At 45.8% G+C, this 25596-nt stretch overlaps 1 protein-coding gene across 3 annotated transcripts in view; it reads left to right on the forward strand.

Moving 5' to 3' along the window:
- SLC18A1 (solute carrier family 18 member A1) overlaps nucleotides 1-22410 on the forward strand; it is a 90034-nt gene extending 67624 nt beyond the window's left edge. For all 3 annotated transcript variants that reach the window (XM_081171703.1, XM_081171705.1, XM_081171704.1), the window contains 12 exons: nucleotides 12-95; nucleotides 1252-1344; nucleotides 3855-3944; nucleotides 5889-5932; nucleotides 6020-6080; nucleotides 8218-8313; nucleotides 13436-13514; nucleotides 14003-14054; nucleotides 16060-16123; nucleotides 18733-18852; nucleotides 19332-19465; nucleotides 21670-22410. In XM_081171703.1, the coding sequence (XP_081027829.1) occupies nucleotides 12-95; nucleotides 1252-1344; nucleotides 3855-3944; nucleotides 5889-5932; nucleotides 6020-6080; nucleotides 8218-8313; nucleotides 13436-13514; nucleotides 14003-14054; nucleotides 16060-16123; nucleotides 18733-18852; nucleotides 19332-19465; nucleotides 21670-21783 (1031 nt within the window). In that variant the 3' untranslated portion in view covers nucleotides 21784-22410. The remainder of the gene's footprint in view (nucleotides 1-11; nucleotides 96-1251; nucleotides 1345-3854; nucleotides 3945-5888; nucleotides 5933-6019; nucleotides 6081-8217; nucleotides 8314-13435; nucleotides 13515-14002; nucleotides 14055-16059; nucleotides 16124-18732; nucleotides 18853-19331; nucleotides 19466-21669) is intronic.
- Nucleotides 22411-25596: the final 3186 nt, after the last annotated feature.

A 25596-nucleotide genomic window follows, 5' to 3' on the forward strand; every position in this document is an offset into this window, starting at 1 on the left:
CCTTCTCTTAGTGTTTGCGTTCTCGAGTACCTACACTTTGCTGTTCATCGCCCGAGCGCTCCAAGGCATTGGCTCTGCCTGTTCGTCTGTTGCAGGTAAAAACGATTGTATCCTGGGGTGCCAGCAGACACCAGCCCAGTCCCTGTGTGCAAAGGCAGCAGGAGAGGACTCTTCATAGAGGGGCTGCAGCTGTAGCTACATGCTACCTGGAGAGGGTGGCACTGTGGTCTAAACCACTGAGTCTCTTGGGCTTGCCAGTTGGAAGGTCAGCAGGTAGAATCCCCGCAACGGGGTGAGCTCCCGTTTCTCTGTCCCAGTTCCTGCCAAACTAGCAGTGTGAAAGCACACCAGTGCAAGTAGATAAATAGGCACAGCTGTGGTGGGAAGGTAAACAGTGTTTCCATGCATTCAGGTTTCCATCACGGTGTTCCATTGCACCAGAAGCGGTTTAGTCATGCTGGCCACATGACGTGGAAAGCTGTCTGTGGACAAACGCCGACTCCCTCTGCCTAAAAGCAAGATGAGTCCCGCAACCCCATAATCGCCTTTGACTGGACTTAACTGTCCAGGGTTCCTTTACCTTTTCTTTTTACTTTAGAAGGTACACCATAGAGGAGGGGGTGTAACACATGCGTTGTGTGGAAAAGGTATCAGGTTCTCTCCCTGGCATCTTCGGGTAGGACTAGGACCCTGTCTAAAACCCTAAAGAGCTGGTACCCCACTAACCTGTCAACCTTCAACCAGACCCCATCTTCCTGCCATCATACCTCTGGTTGGGAGCTTCCTTCTCCTTAATCTCAGAGTTGCCCTTGTAGAGCTCAATATGGATGATGGGACAAAACTACAAAGAGCTTCCCTTGACTCTGGCTCTACCCGCTGCTGGCTTCCTTGCCTCCTGCACCCCCAACGGACGCTACTGCCCACTTGCCAGATAGTCAGATAGACCAATGACCTTGCACTCTATAAGGCAGCCTCCTGTGCTACTAAATGAGGAGTCCAGAGTGACACTCAAAACTTATTTCTTCACTACCTATAGCCCACCTTTCCTCCAAGGAGCTCAGGCATAGCTCTCCTGCTTCCCTTTTTGCCCTCAAAACAATCCTGTGAGGAGGTTAGACTGAGAGACGAGGATTGGCCCAAGGTCACACAGGGAGCTTCACAGATGAGTGGAGATTTGAACCCTGGGCTCCTAAGTTGTAGCCCAACACGCTTACCACTTCACCACAGTAGCTTTATTCTCTCTGTTTGCAGGTCTGGGGATGCTAGCAAGTGTATACACGGATGACAACGAGAGGGGAAATGCCATGGGAATAGCCTTGGGGGGGCTGGCTTTGGGAGTGCTGGGTGAGTAATCCTTCACATCCACAGCAAACAGGTAGAAATGTCAGAACATAGCCTCTCTATACTGCTTCAGTCTTTCCTTTGCTCAGCTTCCATTATCCCGTCTAATTAGACCTGGGACCCATCAGGCATTGCTGGACTCCAACTCCCATCAGCCTCAGCCAGCATGGCCAATGATGAAGGATGATGACGACCTCTGCTGGGCTAAAGAATGAGCCTCCTCCTCATTCCTGAGTCTTCATCACCCAAGCCCAACACACTCTGTCCACTGCGCTGTGTTTATCCACTAGCCTGTTGCTAAGTATCACATTCCTGTGCTCCCCTGAACCACTATTTCTAATTTGTGATGCCCACTTAGATCCAGGCAGGTTGTTTAGTTATGTCACAAATTGTATACAGTATTCTGCTTGATGGCAATAAAAACCTCAAAGCGGTTTACAGAAAGAATAAAACAATACAATCATCAGATGAAAACACACAGAGGTAAAAACAACTTCAGTATTTAAACTGTTATAAACAATAAAAATCAACGATAAGCAAAAAACCAAATTAAAACGCATGCCAACATTCTACTCGTCTGAACAGGCTTGCCTAAACAAAACTGTTTTTAGCAGGTAATGAAAACAGTCTAGTGAAGGCGTCTGCCTTACAGTATGTCAAGAAGCAGGGAGGTCCAAATCTCCATGATGCCGTAAGCTCTCAGGGGCTTAAACTAGCCAATTATCTCCCCACTTTCCCCTCCTCTCTGTCTCAACGATAGACTCACAGTCTGCTCACCTTACAGTACCTGCTTCCTCCTCCTCCTCTTCCTCCTCCTCCTCTTCCTCCTCCTTTTCTTCCTCTTGTCTTCCCCAATTCATGTTCAAGGCTTCTTAGGCGCAGGGATACGTCTTGGGGCAGGAGACTGTATGAAACACCCTAAGAATGTGTAAATGTGCACTGATGCCTCTGTATGAACAGTAACAGTATTAATAAATGGGAGATCATAAAGAATAAAAATGATTTGTACAATCCTGCTAGCAACCTCTCTCCCCTCCACTCCATTGAAGCGAACTACCTTCATTCTGAAGGGACGTGGATGGCGCTGTGGGTTAAACCACACAGAGCCTAGGACTTGCCGATCAGAAGGTCGGCAGTTCGAATCCCTGTGATGGGGTGAGCTCCCATTGCTCGGTCCCTGCTCCTGCCAACCTAGCAGTTCGAAAGCACGTCAAAGTGCAAGTAGATAAATAGGTACTGCTCTGGCGGGAAGGTAAACGGCATTTCTGTGTGCTGCTCTGGTTCGCCAGAAGCGTCTTAGTCATGCTGGCCACATGACCCGGAAGCTGTACGCTGGCTCCCTCGGCCAATAAAGCAAGATGAGCGCCGGAACCCCAGAGTCGGCCATCACTGGACCTAATGGTCAGGGGTCCCTTTACCTTTACCTTACCCTTCATTTTGAAGTCTTGGAGGAATCAGGTGCTGTTCCTCAGAGGCAGGAATATGGAACCTCGGACTCTGAAGACCAAATGCAGCTATCCAAGCCTTGGGAATCTCCTCAGGCCATACCAGATACACTGCCCCTGTTTCATGCCCCTTTTTGGCAGTTTTGCCTGGCTGAAATGTGTTCTTGAACTCGGCTCATGCCTCTACCTTTGATCTGCATGGAGAGCATGGAGAGTGTTTGCTTCTGCGTAGTAGAAACTAACCTACTGTACAATGCCAACATTCACATTTGCTGCTTCACCCAGTTTTCCTCTGGCTCTGCTGGCCACTGGCCACTTGAGGAATGGAGTTTATCTCAGTGAAGACCACCACACTCCACAAAGACCTTACTTGGAAAATAAATACAACCCAGGTGGTTAAGAAAGCCCAACAGAGACTCCATCTCCTCAGAGTATTGCGGAAGAACGATGTCAATCAACATCTGATGATCTCCTTCTACCGGTCAACAATAGAAAGTGTCCTTTCATACTGCATCATGGTTTGGTATGCTGGTTTGACATCAACTGATAGGAAGTGCCTACAGAGGGTGGTGTATACAGCACAAGATATTATGGGCTGTCCCGTGAATCCACTGGATGAAATAGCGGAAGAACGTTGCCTCAGGAGAGTGAGGAAAATTCTCAGGGATGATTCACACCCTAGCCGGCACTTTCTTGATCTCCTGCCCTCAGGCAGAAGATATAGAAGCATGATTTAGTCGCACCAACAGGATAGAGAGCAGCTTCTATCCATGGGCTGTTAGGCTGCTGAATTAAAATATAACAACAGGGCAACTGACTTTTGGGTTTGGTGGGTGTGCGTCAGTAAACGAGGTTAATTAAGACTAAGAGGTCTGAGTGGGAGGTCCTCGTGTAATCTCACTGTATACAAGTTGTACAAGTGACAATAAAGTATTTCAATTCAATATTTCAATTGAATGCTGCCCTTGGGGGTGAGAAGGGTTCCCCACTGCTATAAACCTCTTTCTGTTTCTATGGTTGCTTTTTCCAACACTGATGGAGCACTGATCATCACTGTTTTCCTTGCAGTCGGTGCTCCTTTTGGAAGTGTCATGTATGAATTTGTTGGGAAATCATCTCCTTTTATGATCTTGGCATTCTTAGCTCTTTTGGATGGAGGTGAGTAGCTCTCTGGGGTGTCACGCAGTAGGGCAGTTTGGCAATTTTAGGCTCTGGACTTAATGGTCTTACAAGGCCTGTGTGGGGCAGGACTTCTTTCGATGTAGAACTTCAAAACTCCCTTCAAAATGTGTTGAGCCAGCTGTGGTGCATTTGAGGACCCCCATGCTCATTCTGGTGCGTAGGGGTGTGGAAACCCTACCATGATGACACCACCAGTGGCAGAATCAAGACAACTGTGTGACTGAGGCAATACCCACACCAAACATTTAAAATCCACTTAACACACAGTTAAATTACATGGCTTATTCAAAAGAACCCTGGGAACTGTAGTTTTGAGGTGTGCTGGGAATTATAGTTCTTTGAGGAGTAAAAAAGGTAAAGGACCCCTGGACAGTTAAGTCCAGTCAAAGGTGATTATGGGGATGTGGCGCTCATCTCGCTTTCAGGCCGAGAGAGCCTGTGCGTGTCCACAGACAATTTTCCGGGTCATGTGGCCAGCATGACTAAACCGCTTCTGGCACAACGGAACACCGTGATGGAAGCCAGAGCGCACAGAAACACTGTTTACCTTCCCGCCACAGTGGTGCCTATTTATATACTTGCACTGGTGTGCTTTCGAACTGCTAATTTGGCAGGAGCTGGGACAGAGCAACAGGAGCTCATCCTGTTGTACGGTTTCAAACCCCAACCTTCTGACTGGCAAGCCCAAGAGGCTCAGTGGTTTAGACCACAGCGCCACCTATGTCCTTTACCTTTACTTTTATGAGGAATACACTATTGGTCCCAGGATTCTTTGGGGGAAGTCAAATGCTTTAAATGTGCCTTAAGTGCACGTTGTGGATGGGATCTCATCAGGCTGTAGTCCTTCAATAATAATAATAAAATTTTATTTATATCCCACCCTCCCCAGCCGAAGCAGGGCTCAGAGCGGCTACCAACAGTAAAAGTAACACAGCATTCTACAATCAATTCATTATAAAATCAATTCAGAATCAAATTAATGGCAACCGTTGGGCTAGAGTTCTATGAGGATTACCAAAGGAGGGGGGTCAGACTGTGCCTTGGCCAAAGGCCTGGTGCAGGCCCTGTGGAAAGATGTCAAGTCCCGCAGGGCCCTTGTCTCTTGTGACAGAGTGTTCCACCAGATTGGGGCCACAGCCGAAAAAGCCCTGGCTCTGGTTGAGGCCAGCCTAACCTCCCTGTAGCCCGAGACCTCCAAGATGTTTTTGTTTGAAGACCGTAAGGGCCTCCATGGGACATACCAGGAGAGGCGGTCCCATAGGTACGAGGGTCCTAGGCTGTATAAGGCTTTAAAGGTTAAAACCAGCACCTTAAACCTAATCCTGTACTCCACTGAGAGCCAGTGCAGCTGGTATAGCACCGGGTGAATGTGATCTCGCAGCGAGGACCCCGTAAGGAGTCTCGCCGCAGCATTCTGCACCCGCTGGAGTTTCTGCGTCAGTCTCAAGGGCAGCCCCATGTAGTGTGAGTTTCAATAATCAAGTCTCGAGGTGACCGTCGCATGGATCACAGTGGCTAGGTCAGGGCGAGAAAGGTAAGGAGCCAACTGCTTAGCTTGGCAGAGATGAATATATTTCCCTTGAAGTAAATATCACTAAACATAGTGGGACTTATTTCTGGATAAATTTGCTTAGGATTTGACCGCCCAAGCTCCAAAGCCAAATGAGAGCCGAGATCACAGCCTCACCATACATTTAACTCCCATGACTTTCCCCCCTGCAGAGAATCTTGGGAACTGTAGTTTGATAAGTATGCTGGGAATTGTAACTCTTGTGAAGGGTAAACCACAGTTCCCAGGATTTGTGGGGAGTGAGTGAAGCAATAAATTGAAAGAGAGGGAGCATCAAAACATCACCATTAAGAGCAAAGTTGAAATGACATTCCAAGAAAAGCAAGCCAGTAACAATATTTCTGTGTTAGCTTTACAGCTTTGTATCTTACATCCATCAAAGATTTCGCCTGAGGTAGGTACAACATACACTTATTAGTTTTTTAATTGTTTTAGAATTATTGCAAAAAATAAAATCTACCTTTTTCTGTGTGTCTTCCAGAGTACGAAAGGGACTCCGCTGTTGACCTTGCTAGGAGACCCTTACATTTTGATTGCAGCAGGTAAGTCGCCATGCCTTCCTCCTGGATATTTGGGGTCATGGATATTCTTCACTGGAATTTAGCTTTTTTGGATATGGAGCTGGCGAGAGGAACATTTTTATAAACTTCAGAAAATATGTGCACCCCTCCCAGAAACAAAACTAAACCCCAAGCATCAATCAAGGGGGAGGGCAAAACAAACACATTTATTAATAAAATAAATTAATTAAAAAGCAGCTCCCTTTTCTAAGAGCAGGACTAGCCGACATGTGGCCCTCCAGCTGCTTCTGGACTAAAACTGCCACCATCTTGATCACTGGCCATGCTAGCTGGGGCTGATGGGAGTTGCAGTTCTGGAGCGCTGCAGGTAGCGCCAGCCCTATCATTGGGCATGAGGAGGCAGCTGCCTCAGGCAGCAGATGCTCTGGAACAGCAGCAGCTCCATTCTTCTCTGTTGCCACATGTTCCCCCTTCTGGGTCCTCTAAAGTTCTGGATACTGTAAAGCTCCTCCTGCTACCTTAGGTGTGGTGGAGAAGGATGCCTCACCACCTTGTTGAAGGCAGATTCACCTGCCATTTCACTCACCTTCTGTACATTGAAGGGGGAGGCATTTTCCCCTTTGCGTGGGGCAGCAAAACGTCTTGGGCCAGCCCTGGCTGCAGGTGAGTCTCCCCTGTTTTAGTGAACCTTTGCTCCTCTGATTCTACTGCTTTTGTCACTTTGAATGTTTGATTATTTCAATGAAATACATGCCGAGGGAAACAGTGGAAAGAAACAAGATCTGTTGGGTTGAGAATAGGGAGGTCCCCATTTTCATTTGCGGGGAGAACTTATTTGTTTTTTTATTGTTATTATTATTTCGGGCTTTTTACATTGGGATACTGCCAGGGAGATAAAGTCCATCATGGCCCCAAGCCGTCTGCCGGACGATCCATCGATCTCCCGTAGTCACGCAGTATCAGCGATTAGCGACATGAGTTTCTTCTAGAGCTCATGCACGCTCTATCAGCAGATAATGCACAGCCAAAAGTTGCACGCAGGAGAGCATTATTTACAAGCTTTATTCAGTGCTGATCAGAACAAAGAAAGACATGATTGCCTGCCTGAGTCAGTGTCTCCGACAGAGAGAGAGAAAACGAAAGCAATAGATAACATAAACATCCTGTGAACAGGAAATGCGCAGGAAATGTTTTTATAGATTATGTTTGAATAGGATGAGAGTGTCGGAGATACGTGCAAATGTATATGTGAACCCGGTCTTTGGGTGGGTGTTTGATTTTCGTTGTTGTGTATACTGTGTATATACGGACAATGACAATAAATTTATCTTCTTCATCTTCATCTTCTTCACTCTGACTCACAAAGCCTGCTCCCTTTTAAGGTGGAACGGAAATATCCTAACAACATTATCTCCTTCCAGTTTTAAAATTTCCCGTACAATTTTCCCTTCCCCTCCCTTCCCCCCCCATATCCGTTGGAAGGGTTCAAACAATCATCCTCAGCCACAGGCATAGCGTCTTTAGTTTCCACCAAATGTCTTTTGTTCCAGTAGTTTCTATCCATTGAAGATAGGAGTTCCATCTGTTCCTTATCGTGGTGGACTTGTCCTTCCACGATGTTTCCTGTGACATTACTGCGACAATGCTCAACTGAATAAGTTCAAACAAATAACTATTCCATGCCTCTACTGTCCATTTTTCTTTATCTTTCCAACCTAAAGCTATCGTTGCCTTTCCCGCTAATATCATAGCTTTGAAAGTAAACTGGTCCCCTTTCTCTATAGCCATGTTTCCAAGTATACCCACTGTCATGAAATCAAAGTCTTTTGGAAGCTTCACTTTAAACAGTTCATTAATAACCTTTAGGATTTTATTCCAGAATTCCTTTACCTCTGGGCATCGGCGGGAACTTATTTGTATTCTGATTATTTATTAATTCATATTGCCAAAAGGGGCTTCAAAATATGCTACTTCTGGAGCTTCTGGGATTCTCTGCACCAGGCGTGGGGAAGCTGTAGCCCTCCAAATGCTGTTGGACACCCAGCTCCCATCAGCCACCGCTGGCATGGACAATGTTCAGGGATGATGGGGGATTGCTTTGCCTTTTGCTTTCTTAACAAGAATGGTGACCATGCAGGTATCTCTCATCTCCCTCCAGGCTCAATCTGCTTTGCCAACATGGGGGTTGCGATCCTCGAAGCCACTTTGCCCATTTGGATGATGCAAACCATGTGCTCCCCAGAGTGGCAACTGGGTAGGTTCCTTTTCATATCCTTCCTGGCTATCAGTTGGCAAAGGCCACTAGCCTTTAGCCAAAGGGGGTCTGAAGTAGCCAAGGAGTGACTTTCAGGTGATTGTGAGGTCTTGGGGGGCAATTCTCGGGTGGCAGGTGTTGGGATGGTGGTCAGCAGCAGCAGCCCCCTGCCATTCCTCTTGAGCTCCCTAGCCATTCTAGGGCTCTGTGTGCAATGCATTCTGCTTTGTTAACCTGCTGTCCTCAGGTGTGCAGGTTAGACCAGGTGTCAGCAAACTTTTTCAGCAGGAGGCCGGTCCACTGTCCCTCAGACCTTGTGAGGGGCCAGACTATATTTTGGGGGGGGGGGGGATGAACGAATTCCTAAGCCCCACAAATAACCCAGAGATGCATGTTAAATAAAAGGACACATTCTCCTCATGTAAAAACATGCTGATTCCTGGACCGTCCGCAGGCCAGATTTAGAAGGCGATTGGGCCAGATCTGGCCCCCGGGCCTTAGTTTGCCTACCCATGGATTAGGCACTCCCATCACTAGCCTTGAGGTAAAAGGACTTTGAGACAACCTACTTATTTGAGAGTTCATTCTGATTTGTTTCCAGGGAGATTAGACAATGTTGGCTATTTAATGAAAATTCATTCTAATTTGTTTCCAGAGAGATTAGAAGAGGTTGGCTATTTACTGAGCATTCATTTTGATTCCTTTTGTGTGGAGTTAGATGCAGTTGGCTATTTAATGAACACCTACTTTGAGTGTGTGTGTGTGTGTAGAGGTTAAACAACATTCTGTCAATGCTAGCATTATCCCACACTTTCTACTACCTTTCCTCATCACTCTCCTTATCACAAATGCTGTGATCTTTTCGGGAATTGGTCCGCTGTGCAAGACTGGGAAGGCTGATTAATTGCACACCATGAATTTGCCAATGTGTGATTTAATCCCATCTGAAAATAGCTGCAGTCTGGAAGTGCCCCAAGAGTCAACTTGCAGCCCACTTGGCTTCAATATATGGAATAGATGGGGCATTATCTTCACCTTAGCTAGTAAAATGACTTGGACCTGAATGTGCATGGTTTTGCGTGCAACTAGGTGCGAGAGCACTTTTCCACCCATGCCTCCAACTGCTAACTTCAAGAGGAACCCACCCCACCCCCACCAACACAACCATATCAAACAACATGGCTTTTGAAGGTGCACCTACAGATTTAAAATAGCAACAACAAAGGTATCTTCAGAGGCACAGGAAGAGTGACTCGGTACATGGCAATTATGCGCTGCCTTGGAGACTGGATAATGAGATGAAATTGCCTACCTTTTCTGTAAAACGCCCCCCCCCCCGAAATTCAATTTGGGGAGGAGGGGCCTGGGGGGATGCTCTCAGCTATGCTTTCTTCCCAAATTAAATTGCTACCTAGGCTCAGTAGTGCTCCCGAGAGCCACTAATCAAGTTAACTACCAGTTAGTCAGCAGAAAGCCTTGGCTAAACAAGGGCCTGTGAGCATGACCTTTCTGCTCGCTTCTAAGAACAAGCAGTGGAGCAAAGAAGGATGAGAAGGATGTTACAAACGAGAGACACAGAACCTGTGAAACATGGGAAGAAGAAAGAGGAATCGCTATTCTGAAATTGAGGATAAGATGTTGCTAGACTACCACTATTCCTGATCACTGCTGCCTGGGGCTGATGGGAGATGAAATCTGACTACATATGGAAGGCTGCTGATTCCTCATCTCTGCATTAGTGGCAAAGATCCCACTGCTCTCTTTTCAGGGCAGTTGCCTTGTTTGGACCATGAACAGGAGACTATGCAGAACAATGGACATCTGGGTACCACCAGATTGGTACTGCAGGACCTTGGATAGCTCCAAGATGACAACTTGCTCCATAAGGGCTGGAGCTGGAGTTGTTTGAGAACTTTTTATCCTTTCTTGCCAGCCTATCCCCCCAGACTCCTACCCCTTCATGAACAGTGGAGAGCCTTATAGTCCTCTGCTCTGGAACCTAGCACTTTGTCAACTCTCAAGTCACTTCCCATCATGTGTGAGATACACGTACACATCAGCTGTGTTACTGGCACACTGGTTCAAATCCCTGCTTGTTATAGTTGTCCACTGCGTGATCCTGGGCCAGTCATTGAGTTGTATCCAATGTTAGTCCTACTAGTACACCTATTGAAATCAATAGACCTGAGTGTTGGTTGTCATTGAACCATGTATGTATGCCACCTTGAACTCCTTGTACAAAAAAGTGATATATGAATGCAATAAATAAATAACTAAGGGCAATAAAATAATAAATAGCCCCAGCTCATATGGAGCAAGCCTTATGAGGAACAGTTGAGGGAGTTGGGCATGTTTAACCTGAAAAAGAGGAGAGTGAGAGGAGAGCCATCTTCAAACATCTCAAGGGCTTTACACGGAAGATGAAACAAGCTTGTTTTCTTCTGATCCGGACTGTAAGACTCAAATCAATGGATTCAAGTTACAAGAAAGGAGATTCTGACTAAATGTTAAGAGTAGCTTTCTGACGGTAAGAGATGTTTGACAGTGGAATGGGCTCCCACAGGAGGTAGTGGGCTCTCCTTCTTCCTTGGAGGTTTTTAAGCAGAGGTTGGATGACCATTTGTCTTGGATGCTTTAGCTGAGATTCCTGCGTTGCAGGGAGTTGGACTAGATGGTCCCTTGCAACTCTACAATTCTATGATCCTATGAGTACAATGGAACCTTAAGCCCGATTAATTAAACATGGTTCCAGTCCAGTAGATAAAACCTAACAATGAGCAAGTAGATTGTAACAGCTGTAACAGTACGCGGATGGCACTGTGGTGTAAACCACTGAGCCTCTTGGGCTTGCTGATCGGAAGGTTGGCGGTTTGAATCCATGCGACGGTGGTGAGCTCCTGTTGCTCTGTCCCAGCTCCTGCCAACCTAGCAGTTCGAAAGCACACCAGTCCAAGTAGATAAATAAGTACCGCTGTGGTGGGAAGGTAAATGGCATTTCCGTGTGCTCTGGTTTCTGTCATGGTGTTCTGTTGTGCCAGACAGAAGTGGTTTAGTCCTGCTGGCCACATGACCCAGAAAGCTGTCTGTGGACAAACGCTGGCTCCCTTGGCCTGAAAGCGAGATGAGCGCCGCAACCCCAGATTCTCCTTTGACTAGACTTAACCGTCTGTTGCACTCAGGTTGCATTTGTGGTCTTTGCAGCAACATCTGGTTGGCCCAGGCATTCCCAACCTGCGGCCCTCCAGCCCACAACTCCCTTGATCCCTAGCTAACAGGACCAGTGGTCAGGGATGATGGGAATTGTAGTCCAAAACATCTGGAGGGCTGAAGGTTGGGGGTGCCTGGGTTAGCCACTGTGAGAACAGGATGCTGGACTATAGGGGCCTTTGACCTGGTTTATCTTACGTTCTTAAGGCCGACGAATGACATCATCATCATTTTGAGTATTTTTGAACTATTGGCACAGGGCATTTTTCAATTATTGCTTTTATTTGCCTAACCTGGTGTTTCACAAGCAGAAGAGCATGGATTTTCCCAGAGCACTGGCAAGATAAACATAAGGGTTTATCTTAGAGGAAATTAAACACAAATGGCTGGGTTTCAATAAGGATGCTGTGACATATCCAGGCAAACAGAGGTGCCTGCAACACATTTGTAAGCCGGAGGAGAGTAAATTAAAGCTAAGCAACTGCCAACCGACAGCCTGTCAAATATTTGATTTGGATTTAATTATAACTGCAGATCAAATTGCTGTTCTCTTGGTCCAGAGCATGAGGCTGGAGTGAGGGAGGAAATGGGTTGGTTTCATATGGACTAGTTTAAAAAAGGGGTCTGCCATGGAACTTGTTTTGAATACAACTTAGGTATGGAATATCTATGATGCCCAGGGATTCAGGAGTATATCTCAGCCAAGATTTTGCAAATGATCAAAGGAGCTAGGGGTAAGATTATCTCATGACATCTTCAAAACAAGGAGACATAGGAGCCCCCCCCCAAAAAACAAAAACAAAATGGGCTCTGAAGATGTTGCTTGACTACATCTCCCATCATCCCTGACAACTGCCTATGCTGGATGGAGCTGGTGGAGGTTATAGTTCAACAACATCCAGGGAGCCAGTAGTGGGGAAGTCTAGTTAAGGCAATGATACCCAGTCTGAGTCCCACCTTTCACCACAATTGGCAACATGGAATCTAGTTTTTTTATTATATGTGCCCCTCTTTCTCCCCTTAAGACTACTTAGGAATAGCCTTACTGGATGGCTCATTTGGTCAATCATCCACTTTCCAGTTGTAGCTATTCAGATGCTATTCAGACTGGGCAACCCAGTCAGATGGATGGAGTACAAATACATCATCATCATCATCATCATCATTATTGAAATCCCACAAGCAGAGCTTGAAGGCCATGTTTAAGGGATGGTCTCCTGATAGCTGGGAATCTCTCTGTGTTTGTGAATGAGATACCCACCAGAGTTTTGAGAACATGATACCTGTGCAGTTTGGAGAGGAAGTGGATGATGATGATAATAATAATAATAATAATAATAATAATAATAATAATAATAATAATAATAATAATAATAATAGCTATTATTTTTATACGTTGCCCATCTGGCTGGGTTTCCCATCAGGCAACTGGTATTCAGCCAATAACACCATTATAGCTGGAGGTTTAATTTTGTTATAATGGCTAATACCCATTGTTAGACTGGTCCTCTACAAATATGTTTCATCCTATTTTAAAATCTTGTCCCTCCCCCCCTCTATAAATATATATAGCGACATATCTTCAATGCATACGTATTGGTTTAACAAGACCTATTGTCCCTGACCATTGTTAGAGGATTGGCCTCCTGTAGGTGTCCGCTGCTGCAATGATAATAATAATAATTTATTTATACCCCGCCCATCTGGCTGGGTTACCCCAGCCACTCTGGGCGGCTTCCAACAAAATATTAAAATACAATAGTCTATTAAACATTAAAAGCTTCCATAAAGAGGGCTCTCTGTATGTATCTCTGCATGTAACAGGGATTTAAGGAGAGGTCTGCGAGGTCATTCTGTCCCTTTGCAGAAAATGCCATGTGCCTTTATTTCAGACTGATGCTTCTCTGTTTTGCAGGGGTAGCTTTCTTGCCTGCTAGCCTGTCTTACCTCATTGGTACCAACCTCTTTGGGATGCTAGCCAACAAAATGGGGCGGTAAGTGGAGGAGCCCAAAGATGTTTGAATCCTGCAAATCCGTGAGTCACTTTTATGACTTTTGGGAAACACAGGACTTGCCTTAAAAAAACTATTCGTGCCGTTGCCCCATCCATCTTGGATGCTGACTGGAAGCAGCAATCCAGCCTTGGACTTTTTGCATGCCAAGTTTAATAAAGGCTTCCCCTTTCATGCTGCTTTCTTCCTAAATGAAATAACATCAAATGTAACCTTTATTTGTAGGGCTGCAAATCCAGCCCCCTGTTTGCCCCCTTCTTTCCCTTTTCTGGGTCAACAGTACCCTTTCTGAGATGTACAACCAGAACTGCACATAGTATTCCAAGTGTGGTGTCATCGTAGATCTGTGTGACAGCAGCATGAGATTGTCAGTTTTATTCAACCTGCTTAGCTTCAGAAAGGTTGCTGTGCCATTCAGATCATGTTCTGGGATCTCTCTCTCACACACACCAATTGCCTTTTCTTTATAGGTGGCTCTGCTCACTGATTGGGATGGTGGTAGTGGGAGTCAGCCTCCTTTGCGTGAGTACGCTAGTGAATCTGTATTCCATGACTGACATGCAGAGAAATCAGCTGTAATGGGGAGCCAGGCCAAGAAGCCGCAGGGCCAGCTTAACTCTGGCCATCTGTGTTATGAGTGGGAAAGGAATCCTGGAAGAGAATTTGGTGGCAGCAGACTAGTCAAGTATTTTCTGTCCTATGAAATGAAGACCGATGATCCACCAGGAGAGCAAAATCCACCCCCCACCCACCCAAATAGTAAGGCAGTAGCCCAATTCAGACTTAGGTTTCTCTCCAATAAACAGTGGTTTGCTCAAGTGACGAATTAAAGTCATAGCCCATCTCCTTCCATGCCCATCTTTACGGGTGAAACTCGGAAAATTAGAATATTGTGGAAAAGTTCATTTATTTCAGTAATTCAACTGAAAAGGTGACACTAATGTATGAGATAGGCTTGAGATATGTCAAGCCTTTATTTGTTTTAATTGTGATGATTATGGCATACAGCTGATGAAAACCCCAAATTAACAATCTCAGAAAATTAGAATATTAAATGAAATCAGCAAAACGAGGATTGCAAATAGAGCAATATTGGACTTCTGAGAAGTAGAAGCATGCATATGTACTCAGTACTTGGCTTGGGCCCCTTTTGCATCAATTACTGCCTCAATGCAGCGTGGCACGGATGCGATCAGCCTGTGGCACTGCTGAGGTGTTATGGAAGACTAGGATGCTTCAATAGCAGCCTTCAGCTCTTCTGCATTGCTCGGTCTCATTTGATATTCTAAATTTCTGAGATTGTTAATTTGGGGTTTTCATCAGCTGCAAGCCATGATCATCACAACTATAACAAATAAAGGCTTGACATATCTCACTTTGCATGTCATGAGTCTATCTCATTTATTAGTTTCACCTTTTAAATTGAATTACTGAAATAAATGAACTTTCCCACCATATTCTAATTTTCCGAATTTCACCTGTATATGAATTGTCAAGCCATGGTTTCCTACCATGTCCAAACCAGGAAACTGTGGTTTAAGCACTCCCCATGAAACCAGCAGCAATCCAGGCACAGAGTCAGACGCTGCAGACTCACCAGATAAGCGGCAGGAGCGTGACCTTGAACATGCTGCAGAAGATCAGACGACCTCTGGATCCGAGGCTATCCAGCAGGGAACCCCTGGAAGAGCCTTCTGTACCACCAAGGCCTATAGGGCCAGGACTGTCCCAGGCACCTTCCCTTCAAGAAACAGATTAGCTGAAGGGCTGGAGTATCCTGGGATGGGCATGGCAGGCTTGCTGGAACCCTGAATAGGGACACTCCACACCGTGACGTTTTTGTCGCAAGACTCCTAATCAATGTCATGCTTGGTACCTGAGTCGTCATGTTGGATTGAGATGTGTGCTCTCATTCAGTGGTGAAGCTGCCTGCTCTGGCACCGGGGGAGGAGAGCAGGCAGGGGTGTGGCTGGCGCACACCCCACAGGGTGGGGCATGTGTCCTGGGGGCATGCGTGCCGCCTGTGGGGGCGTGGCGCCTAGCACGGTGGGGTGCGCGCGGCGCATGCCCGTGGGGGACGGTTGCAATGGCACCGTCTCCCTGATGGTGCCGGGGGTGCTCTTCCCCTGCCCCCCCCCCCGTTCCTCTGCCAGTGCTCTCATTTCATATCCAGGTGTTGAACTCACATATCCATGCTTTTAAGTCTGTAAAGCAGGGGTCGGCAAACTTTTTCAGACCTTGTGGGGGGCTGGACTATATTTTGAATGGGGGGGGGATGAATGAATTCCTATGCCCCACAAATAACCCAGAGATGCATTTTAAATAAAAGGACACATTCTACTCAGGTAAAAACACGCTGATTCCTGGACCATCCGCAGGCTGGATTTAGAAGGCGATTGGGCCAGATCCGGCCCCCGGGCCTTAATTTGCCTGCCCATGCTGTAAAGGAAATAAGAGGCAGGGCACTGTTTTGGCTTTTATTGTCCTTTCCAGGCCTTACCCCCATTTCATTTCTTTCGTTCTACAGGTCCCCCTGGCTCAAAATCTTTATGGACTCATCGGGCCTAATGGTGGGGTTGGCTTTGCCCTTGGTAAGGTTTTGAAGTCGTCCGCAGCAAACACATAGAGCAAAAACGCATGTTGAAAAACAGCCAAACAGCTTTAGGAAGGCTGGTGGGGAATCTGCAGGCTTGGAGTTAAAATGAAAGATCCATCTTAGCATGCCAGGAAGAAAGGTCATGGGGCAGTCTTCTCCTGGATATGCAGCTTTTCTAGGTGTGTGTGGGGTTTGACATGAAGAAAGCATTCCCTCCCACAATACCCCCACCTGCAATCCAAAGTGGTGCAGTCCAGGATGAGCACACATGCACTGTCTGCAGGCTCTTGGATTTTGAGAAGGGCTGGAGGGGAGGTCACTATCGTCCTGCATGGACAGGCACTTCAACCATCAGAGGGGACCCATCCTTGTTCTGGCCAGGAGCCCACCAGGTTTGGCCCTTGATTGTCCACACTTGAGATACCTCCAGACTGCCACTATTTTGTGGGAGGGATTCGAGTGCATTGTGCCAATTTAGGTTTGCACAATTAAACTGGATTAAAGCGCTTGGGCAACAAATCTACTTTTTAAAAGAATTGGCGTTTGAAAAGTGACAGAGAGGTGCATTAAAAGGTGTGGAATGAAAGAATAATGCTAAATAAAGACTGAACATAGTCTAACCTCTGCATTAGCTTTGTGCAAGCCAAACACTGTTCCAGCAGGCTGTTCTTACATTGTTAAATGAGGATGGTTGTTCAATAAATAGTTTGCCTCAGGAAGTCCCTGGAATAACAGGGGTCATAAATATGGATGAGACAGGGCCCTTGGCCCTTTATATTCTGCAGCAGCAGGAGCTGAGCAAGTCTAGAAAAACTGTTGCCTTTTTAATGGTGATAACTGCAGACAGTAGAGACTTCTACTCTAGAAGAGAGAAGGAAGCTGAAAGGAACAGGTACTGCAGGAATGGAAGAGTTCCCTGCATTTCATCCTGAGCAGCTTGAATTCCCAAGACTTGCCTTTTACAGGGTTCACTCCCTTGTGAAATCTGAATACTGGAGATAAATGATATTTTCGTAATACATGTTTACAAATATATCCCCTGAACTTTGGGTCAGGGGGACTTCAAATCAGGGCAAAAATGTGACCCATTTTGGGTTGGGACTCTGAATTCAGTAAAAATATTGCAGTCTTTGGCTGGATCTACACAGATAAAGAAAACGCTACAGGAAAACATGTTCTACAAACTCTTAACGACAGATCACTGCCCCTCAATGCCATCTGCTGTCGCATGTTTATAACGCAGTTATAAGAATATACCGTATTTTTCCATGTATAAGACTATGTTTTTTTCCTATAAAAGAATGTCAAAAATTAGGGGGTGTCATACTCTGGGCCATCTCCCCCCATTTTCTTAAATCTGAGTCCCCCAAAATAGTATGCATGACCTTATGCATGGGGGCATCTTATAGATGGAAAAATACGGTAATTGACGAGTGTACCTGAGTCCCTAGTGTTTAAAGCTGCCTCAGTTTCCCAAAAGCAAACTGCATGCTGGAACCCTACAAAGCTCCTGCTTGCCAACCATCTACAAATCTCAAATTTCCCCTCCACTCTAACCCAGATTATCTTGAAAGCATACTGTGTAACCTGAGAAGGGAAACCTCAGAGGACTGTATTGTCACTTTGCTATCGGTATAACAGAAATACGTTCCTTTGATAGACATCTGGCCTTCTGCGTCTCAGCTTTGTGTTCATCCTCAGCCCTGCACTGCAGAGACAGGGTGACTGCAACATTGGGATAAGAGAACAAACAAACAAACAAACAAACAAACAAACAAACAATGCATGCTAGACCAGGAAACGCAGTCTAGTTTAGTTGACTTTTTGCATCTGACTCACAAGTAAGGATCTTAAGAGGCGTCAACAGATGGGTTATTCAGAGCTGCCATTTCAGCTTTTTGTGATGGGGCAGGGCAAAGATTTTGGGTTGCATCGAATGTTAGTCAAACACAGAGTAGACCCACTGAAATTCGTGGACCTAAATTTGTCGTCCTCATTAATTTCTCAGTAGTCTGAGTATGACTAATACAAGCCTTTGCCTCTATGTGCCAGGGAAAATTCCCAGGGTAATTCAAAAGGTCTGCTTGGAATATATCTTCTAGACTGAATTGCATAAACGTAGTGTGTTAAGAAAATGGGGGAGGCAATGTATTTTGGGGTTATTTGTTGCAGTTATTTCATAGCCACCATATCTACCAACCAATAAATGTTAAGTGGAGATATATTTTTTTATCCCAGCTTAGATGCAATAAAATTATACATATATATGATTGCTTCACAATGTTTCACAGGGATTCATTAATATAATCAGTGCTTTTTTCCTGGGAGATACACAGGGATACGCATACCCCTAAACATATTGTAAATCTTTGTACTTTTGTCCATTTACCGTATTTATTTCCCCCGATTTGAACTATAAAATGGTGATTTTCTTGAGTCAAAATGAGAGTACCACTAAACATTTTTTTTAGAAAAAAAGCACTGAATATAATATAATAATATTAATATTTCAGAACAATAATCACATGTGGTTTGAAACCTGGGCTATGGTTAAATACTACGTCTCATGGCATTTCCCCCCCCTCCCTTTTGTTCTGGGAATAGGTATGGTGGATTCTTCAATGATGCCGATCATGGGATATTTGGTGGACCTTCGCCACACCTCTGTCTACGGCAGTGTCTATGCCATTGCTGATGTGGCCTTCTGCATGGGCTTTGCTTTTGGTATGGATGAGTACTCTGCCGCCCTGTGGTTTCTTTGCCTATCGGTTGCGCCCATGTGCTGTTCTTTTCTAGCTTTTAAATATTTAACTCCAACCAATACACCATGCTGGCTTATGACTGCTCCGACAGCATCATGAACACAAACCATCAAGAATGTGTGATAGAAAAGGACATCTGGAGAGGTCCTCAGGCTGCAGTAGAACATCTGGCTTTTTTTTTCTAATTTCAACTGTAATTTGCCAAAACAAAAAGTCACCTCAGAGAGTCTGTTGTGTCCCTTGCCCAACCTCAGAACAGATGCAAGTTGTAATTTGTAAAGTTGTCTTCATCCCCCCCACCAGCTCCTAATCAGCCCACTGTCTCTGAATACTGCATAGCTTTTGAAGGACACTGAATGTTGAAAACAGAATTTACTGCACAGCCTGAATGCACTTAGCTCACTGAATTAACTAAGCATTGATATTATTCTTTGCTTGCAGGTCCCTCTATAGGGGGTTCTCTTGTACGGGTCATTGGCTTTCCCTGGCTGATGGTCATCATTGGAGGGATCAACCTTGCATATGCCCCTCTCTGCTGGTTCCTGCGGAGCCCACCAGCCAAGGAGGAGAAGATTGTAAGTTCACCCCCTAGGGAGTCATCTGACCGAATCCAAAGGGTTCCTAGTCTTCTTGTTTATTTATATAAAACATTTTGGACCCCACCTTTCCGTAATGTTTCCAAGGTGCCTCCCAGCATCTGAAACCAATAATCCAAAAGTCATATCAAAAGGAGGGAATGCCAGCAGGTGAAGTCCAAATGTAAGCAGCTAAAATATCCACTCTGGCCTGTGCCATTAACCAGGGGAGCAAAGAGCATTGGAAGACTGCTGCTGGATCCTGTAGAAAATGTGGATCCAGTAGAATTAATCTGGGACTTAAGAAACACATAGAGCTGAAAGAGGAGGAGGGGGAAAGTGTGACTCTTACAACTTCCACCTTCAGATCAATCTATTTTTCAAGGGAGAAAGGGGTAACATCCCTCTCTGCAGAAGAGATGACTGGGAGGCTGAACTTCCCAGGAAATTCATCATGGAAAGGGGAGGTCCTGTTTGGCCCCATCCATTGGCCAGAGAAAGTGCAGATGCAGTGAGCTTGCTTAACCCCTCCTTGTCAGAAAGAACAACGGGGAGTTGCCCCAGGATTTCAGAACTGAGCACACTCTGGCCTCAATTCACCAGCCACGGGACTAAAGGTGGCTGGGACGGAGGTTTCTGTATTCTTCGGACTGGCAAGCTGCCTTGCAAATAATCTGATCGAAAGGTTTGGTATGAATTTTCAAAGTGAATCCCAATTAAGAAAATATTATAAAGTCAAATTCATGCAGGGGCTTACGATGATCTCTCCGGGTGACAATTCTGTGCAAAATTGAAACTGCCAAGGAAGGGAGGGGGGCATGGAAGGGAGGGGGGGCATGACATTTTGTGCCTCCAGCATTGCTCCCTCTGTAGGACAGATTGAGATATCTATGCATAGCCTGTGCCTCTCTTGCAAATAGGAAAGATGATTGTGAGTAGCTTCTTGTTGGGTGATCTGCAAAAGTGAGCAAACATGTGCACACGCTGTTTCTTTACGGCTAGTCTGTTAATTATTGAAACTCCAACCATGCCTTCCTCCCTTCTTTCCATCTGGGCTGCTATGTCCAGAGCACCCATTAACAGCAGCCTGCGTGTGGCACGGGTGCAACTCTGGCTACGTGCTGATCATACGTTTGAAGCATGAGCAAAACCTCCCCAAAGCATCCTGGGAACCATAGTTTGGTAAGGGTGCAGGGCATTGTGGCTCTGTGTGGGACAAACGAGGGTTCTCTGGGGGAAGTTGTGTGCTTTATATTGTTGTAAACAAAACCAATCTGCCCTTTTTCCCTTATGGGATATCCAAGAGCCAGCATAGAGTCCTTACATGGGTTCGCTATTGGTAGGAGAAAATAACAGAGGCCAACCAGAGAATATTGAGAAGCAAAGCAGCTTGTAAGCCTGATCTTTATTGATCTGTTGCAACAGGGTGCTCCCCTCACATGCAGGAGGATGGAGGAGGACCCAGAACAAAGGTGTGCCTGCCCTTTTATAGACATTTTAATTTCCCTGCCCTGGAGCTCAAGACCACCCCTCCATACATCATACATACATCACAGAAGGGGTGTAACCCAAGACCACCCCCCCACAAACATCATACCTACATCACAGAAAAGGTGGTCTTACAACAGAAATTTGAATGCTGTTGTTTTTCCTGTCTGCCAGGTTACCTGATAATGCCTTATCTGATTGCCTTTCCTGGTAGTCTTTTCCTGGTAGTCTGTCACCCTTTGAAATGGTGATTACTAAATTCCTGTAACAGGGAAGGTTTTTTTTCCACCTCCTCCCTCCTTTTCAGAGAAACATTTGGTCAGCTTGGGAGTCAAAATGGTTTCAGGACTGTCTTCCTGTGCTGCTTCAGACGTGTGGTTTATATATTTATGTGCATGTTTGCTTGGTACATTTATGAACATTTAATATATATCTAAGACCTTAAAATTCTTATTGCAATATATATGGGTTGCTCACAGCCTATGAATACAACTCCAGAGGGAGGAGTCGTTTGTATATTTGGTTGTACTAGGGCAGGGGTTCTCAGTGTGTCGTTCACTGGGACAGGGGGACAACAGGACCTTTGAGACATTTCCCCCTGAAGGGCCGAGTCAGTGCAAAAGGCCTGGCGTTTAAGATCCCTTGGCCGGCACCTTACAATGCATCTGATATTTTTTGTCCTGTCTCTCCCCGCTACCCCCACCCCACTTCCAAAGGCAATTCTAAGCCAAGAATGCCCCATGCAGACCAGAAGCTACACCACACAGAAGGCCCTCCAGGAGTTCCCACTCACAGACAGCAGTGATGAAGAAGCTGAGACTGAAGAATAGGAGCTGAGAGTGATGAGCAGAACCGAGACTCAATCAACGGCTGCGTTGTCAAGTCAGTGCAGCCCCAAGCCAAGTGCAGTACTCTAAGGGGTCTCCCTGGGATGTACTATAATAAATGGCGGAGGATGGCATCAGAATGCAGAAGTGGGTCCTGCAACAGAATGCTGCAGCCTGGGGTACTCCCTGCTCAGGATTCCAACTCCTCCGTTCCATTCCTTCTCCCTCTGGCTTGCCAGCTGGATTCCACCTTCATTCTACAGCCACTGAGCAAGTTGAGTCCTCATCAACTGTTCTTGGGTCCCCCCACCCCAAGATTCTCTCATACTTCTGCAAACTTTGAAGTTTCCCAATGCTTGCTGATGCCTCTTTCTTGTGTGTGGGTGGTGCCATTTTGGCAACATAAGCAATGACACTCCTACTCTGAACCCTGGAAACAGAGGGAATGTCAATTTATGTGCAGTGTGTAGGCAAACTAACACCCTTGCTTTAAAACACTTCCCATTTGCCATTCAGAAGTTAAATATCTTCCTATGGCTATTTGAAACAAACAGATGTGGCCAGTCTCTGCTATTCATCTAAACATTGTTTGCTGCCTTATTATTGAGTGATTAAAGCTATTTGACTTATTCTTCTGCTTGATCTGGGAATAACGTCCTTTAGCAACCTCTCTGCATTAGGAGGGGTACAAATGTTTTAACTAAAATTAAAATAAAATCTCACACCCCCCAAAGAGGGGGTCTGACCAGTTGCAGGTCCATACTTCTGCAGCTGTGAGTGCCAGAATTTGCATCATGAAGAAAAACAAAGAAAGAAAGGTTAAGAAAAACAGAGAGGTGGGGGAGTGAAAAAAGGGGAAATTTCCCATCAGTTCACATTGATAATACAATAATCATCTGTACAGTTTGCCCACAACATATGCAAGGAATCTGTTCTGGGGGTCCATGTGCAAAGGCAAAACCAAGCAAAGTGAGGAACCACTGGAAATGCCCCCTAATGAGGCAGAGGGCTGTTTATCGGGTTCTAGAAATGATGTGTGAGGGCTCTGGAAGCTTCCCAGGGTATTCCCATGACCATTGCAGAGGCTAGTAAGCAAGGAAAACACATTGAGTGAACTGGTGGGGGGGGAAATAAATGGAGAGTGGGGAACTGTGGATATTCCCTGATCTCCATCTATTTATGTATTTCCCTCTGACCCGTGTAAGATTGCAATCACATATACAAAGGGGGCATAAGTTACAAGCCCACTGTATATAAATCTATGTAAGCCATTTACATGTCCAAATGCGTATCCTCACGAAACTGACATATAAAAAATGTGTTCAAATATAGCAAGGATGGTGAGGTCTTCAGGCAGTAGGTATTTATCCTTCCAGGCTCAAGGTATAAGTCTCTTACTACTTTTAGTTCAGGATTCACACAATCCACTTTTCTGGTCCTGCCTTTCGTCTCCATACTACAGGAATATACTTTAAAAGTCAATGAATACTTGCAAATATCAAGAAAACTCATATGGACAACAATGCTGATATCTCCTTCTTGTGAGAATGGTGCCCTTTTGGTTACCTAAATAATAGCACTCACACCTAAGGCATATATAAAGTGCCTAGTCTGATTCACTAGACCATGATTGGTTCATCCAGTTCAGTACTGTTTATACCGACTAGCAGCGGCATCCGAAGGTTTCAGGCAGGCATCTCTCCAGCCCAGGCTGGAGATGGCAGGGATTGAATTTGGGACTTCTTGCAGAGCCAGCGTGGTGTAGTGGTTAAGAGCGGTAGACTCGTAATCTGGTGAACCGGGTTCGCTTCCCCGCTCCTCCACATGCAGCTGCTGGGTGACCTGGGGCTAGTCACACTTCTCTGAAGTCTCTCAGCCTCACTCACCTCTCAGAGTGTTTGTTGTGGGAGAGGAAGGGAAAAGGAGATTGTTAGCCGCTTTGTGACTCCTTACGATAGTGATATAGCGGGATATCAAATCCAAACTCTTCTTCTTCTGCAAGGAAGAGGCTCTACCATTGAGCTATGGACCTTTCCCAATGGAGGGAAAGATGATAAAGTGCGACCTCCATGATCAGAATCAGTATATCCTGTTACGGTAAAATCTGGGTGCGGGGCTACACAGCCACCCAGTCCGTCGGACAAAGTCCGCGGGTCCCTGCGGAGGAAAATGAGTTCAGCCGGGCACAGGAGCAAACTGCAGAAGATCCGAGTTTATTGCGCAACAGGTTCAAAACGAGATTGAACCCCGAGAAAGAGGTGACAGGAGTTTTTGAAACTTCCCTCCATGTCCCAGAATACAGTGCAAATTGCGTCATGAATACATTAGAAATAGGTTGGGTTACACAGGTGACCTCATGAATACATTAGATAGGGGTTGAGTTACACAGATTAACATACACAGTGGGGTGGAGGGAATGTGCAGAGTCAGATATGCGCGGATAAGCGCTTCCTGACTACCGGTGATGAGAAGACAATGGTCCAAGTATGCAGAGTCTATCACCTGGCATTGCCCGGAGGAAAGGTTGGGCAAAAGCGATCTGGCCGGATTAGGGTCTTCCTGAGTACGTGACTCTTCGCTCGAGGGATTATGGAGGCTGAAGAAGTGTCATAGAGTCCTGAGGAAACTGAGTCGATTGACACCAGAATCAAGGAAATCGGAGCTGCGGTTGATTTAATATGAATTTTAGAAGTTTTAGTCCATTCTGGTCTAGTCTTATGTCAGTGATTGAAGTCGGAAAGAAATTGGATACATTGTAACAGGATTTGACACTTTTATGAGTTCATGAGTTTCGGTTCCATTGTTCCCCCAGTGGGGAGCCGTCAGTAGCTTGTCAAGAGGTTAAACGAGGCGTGCAGAGGCTCGCTGAGCTGATACTGCAGAGCGGATGCATGGTTCTGATTGGCTAGAACGCGGCCATTGAAACAAATGGAAACGCAGTTTCCATTGAAACGAATGGGAGCGCAGTTTGATACGGTCAACCCATGATAAAGATAGAGCGAGAGGGAGGCTTAGGGAAAGATGGTGGGCTTATTTCGCCCGTAGAGAGAGAGAGGGAAAACCATTTTATTTACAAGGCCAGGGGTATAGTGTGGTGCTTGTGTAACGGTGTGAGGGCTGAGGGGTCAGGGCAAAGCTGGGCGCCGTCGAGGTCATCGCCTTTGGTGGCTGGCGGAGGGGTGCGGGAAGGTACCCCCCCTCCTTCCGTATCAATCCAAAGACCAGTTTATTTATGTGTACTATAAGAGGAGAGCCTGTTGCCTTCATGTGCTGCTTGTGAACTTCCTGAAGGTATCTCATTTGTCTCTGTGAGAAGCAGGATACCTGAAAGGATGGGTCTTTGCTCTGATCCAGCAGGACTGTTGTGCTGAGAAACTCTAGAAGGCTTTGTTGCCTTTTTAATGCATTGCACGCTCCCCACCTCTCCCCATATTCCATGCAAATCCCTGTTCTGAATCTTCTCATCTCAACTGTCCCTGAAGGAACTAAAAAACACCCATCAGTGTGTGTCATGGGCTGACTGCACCTGCCTGTCTCTATCACTGAAGCAACCACAATTTCCATTTGAAACAGTCCAGGCGTGAGACTGGGAAGGGAATCAGGGCATCCTTGTTCATGCTGCCAGATTTCCAAAGGGACGTGGAGAAGAAACCTCTGAGAAAGGACCTGCATACAGATGGCTCCTGAGACACTGGTGGTTGCTTTCTCTTCCTGCAATGTTTTTTTTTTTAAAAAAAACTGTGAACAAGGACTGAAGGCATTTAAATGGCACAAACTACACTGCAGCATTTTGTCCTGAGCAAGCACAGTTGCCTA

Source organism: Podarcis bocagei (genome assembly GCF_964188305.1).
Source record: "Podarcis bocagei genome assembly, chromosome: 15".
NCBI classification, from domain to species: Eukaryota; Metazoa; Chordata; class Lepidosauria; order Squamata; family Lacertidae; genus Podarcis; species Podarcis bocagei.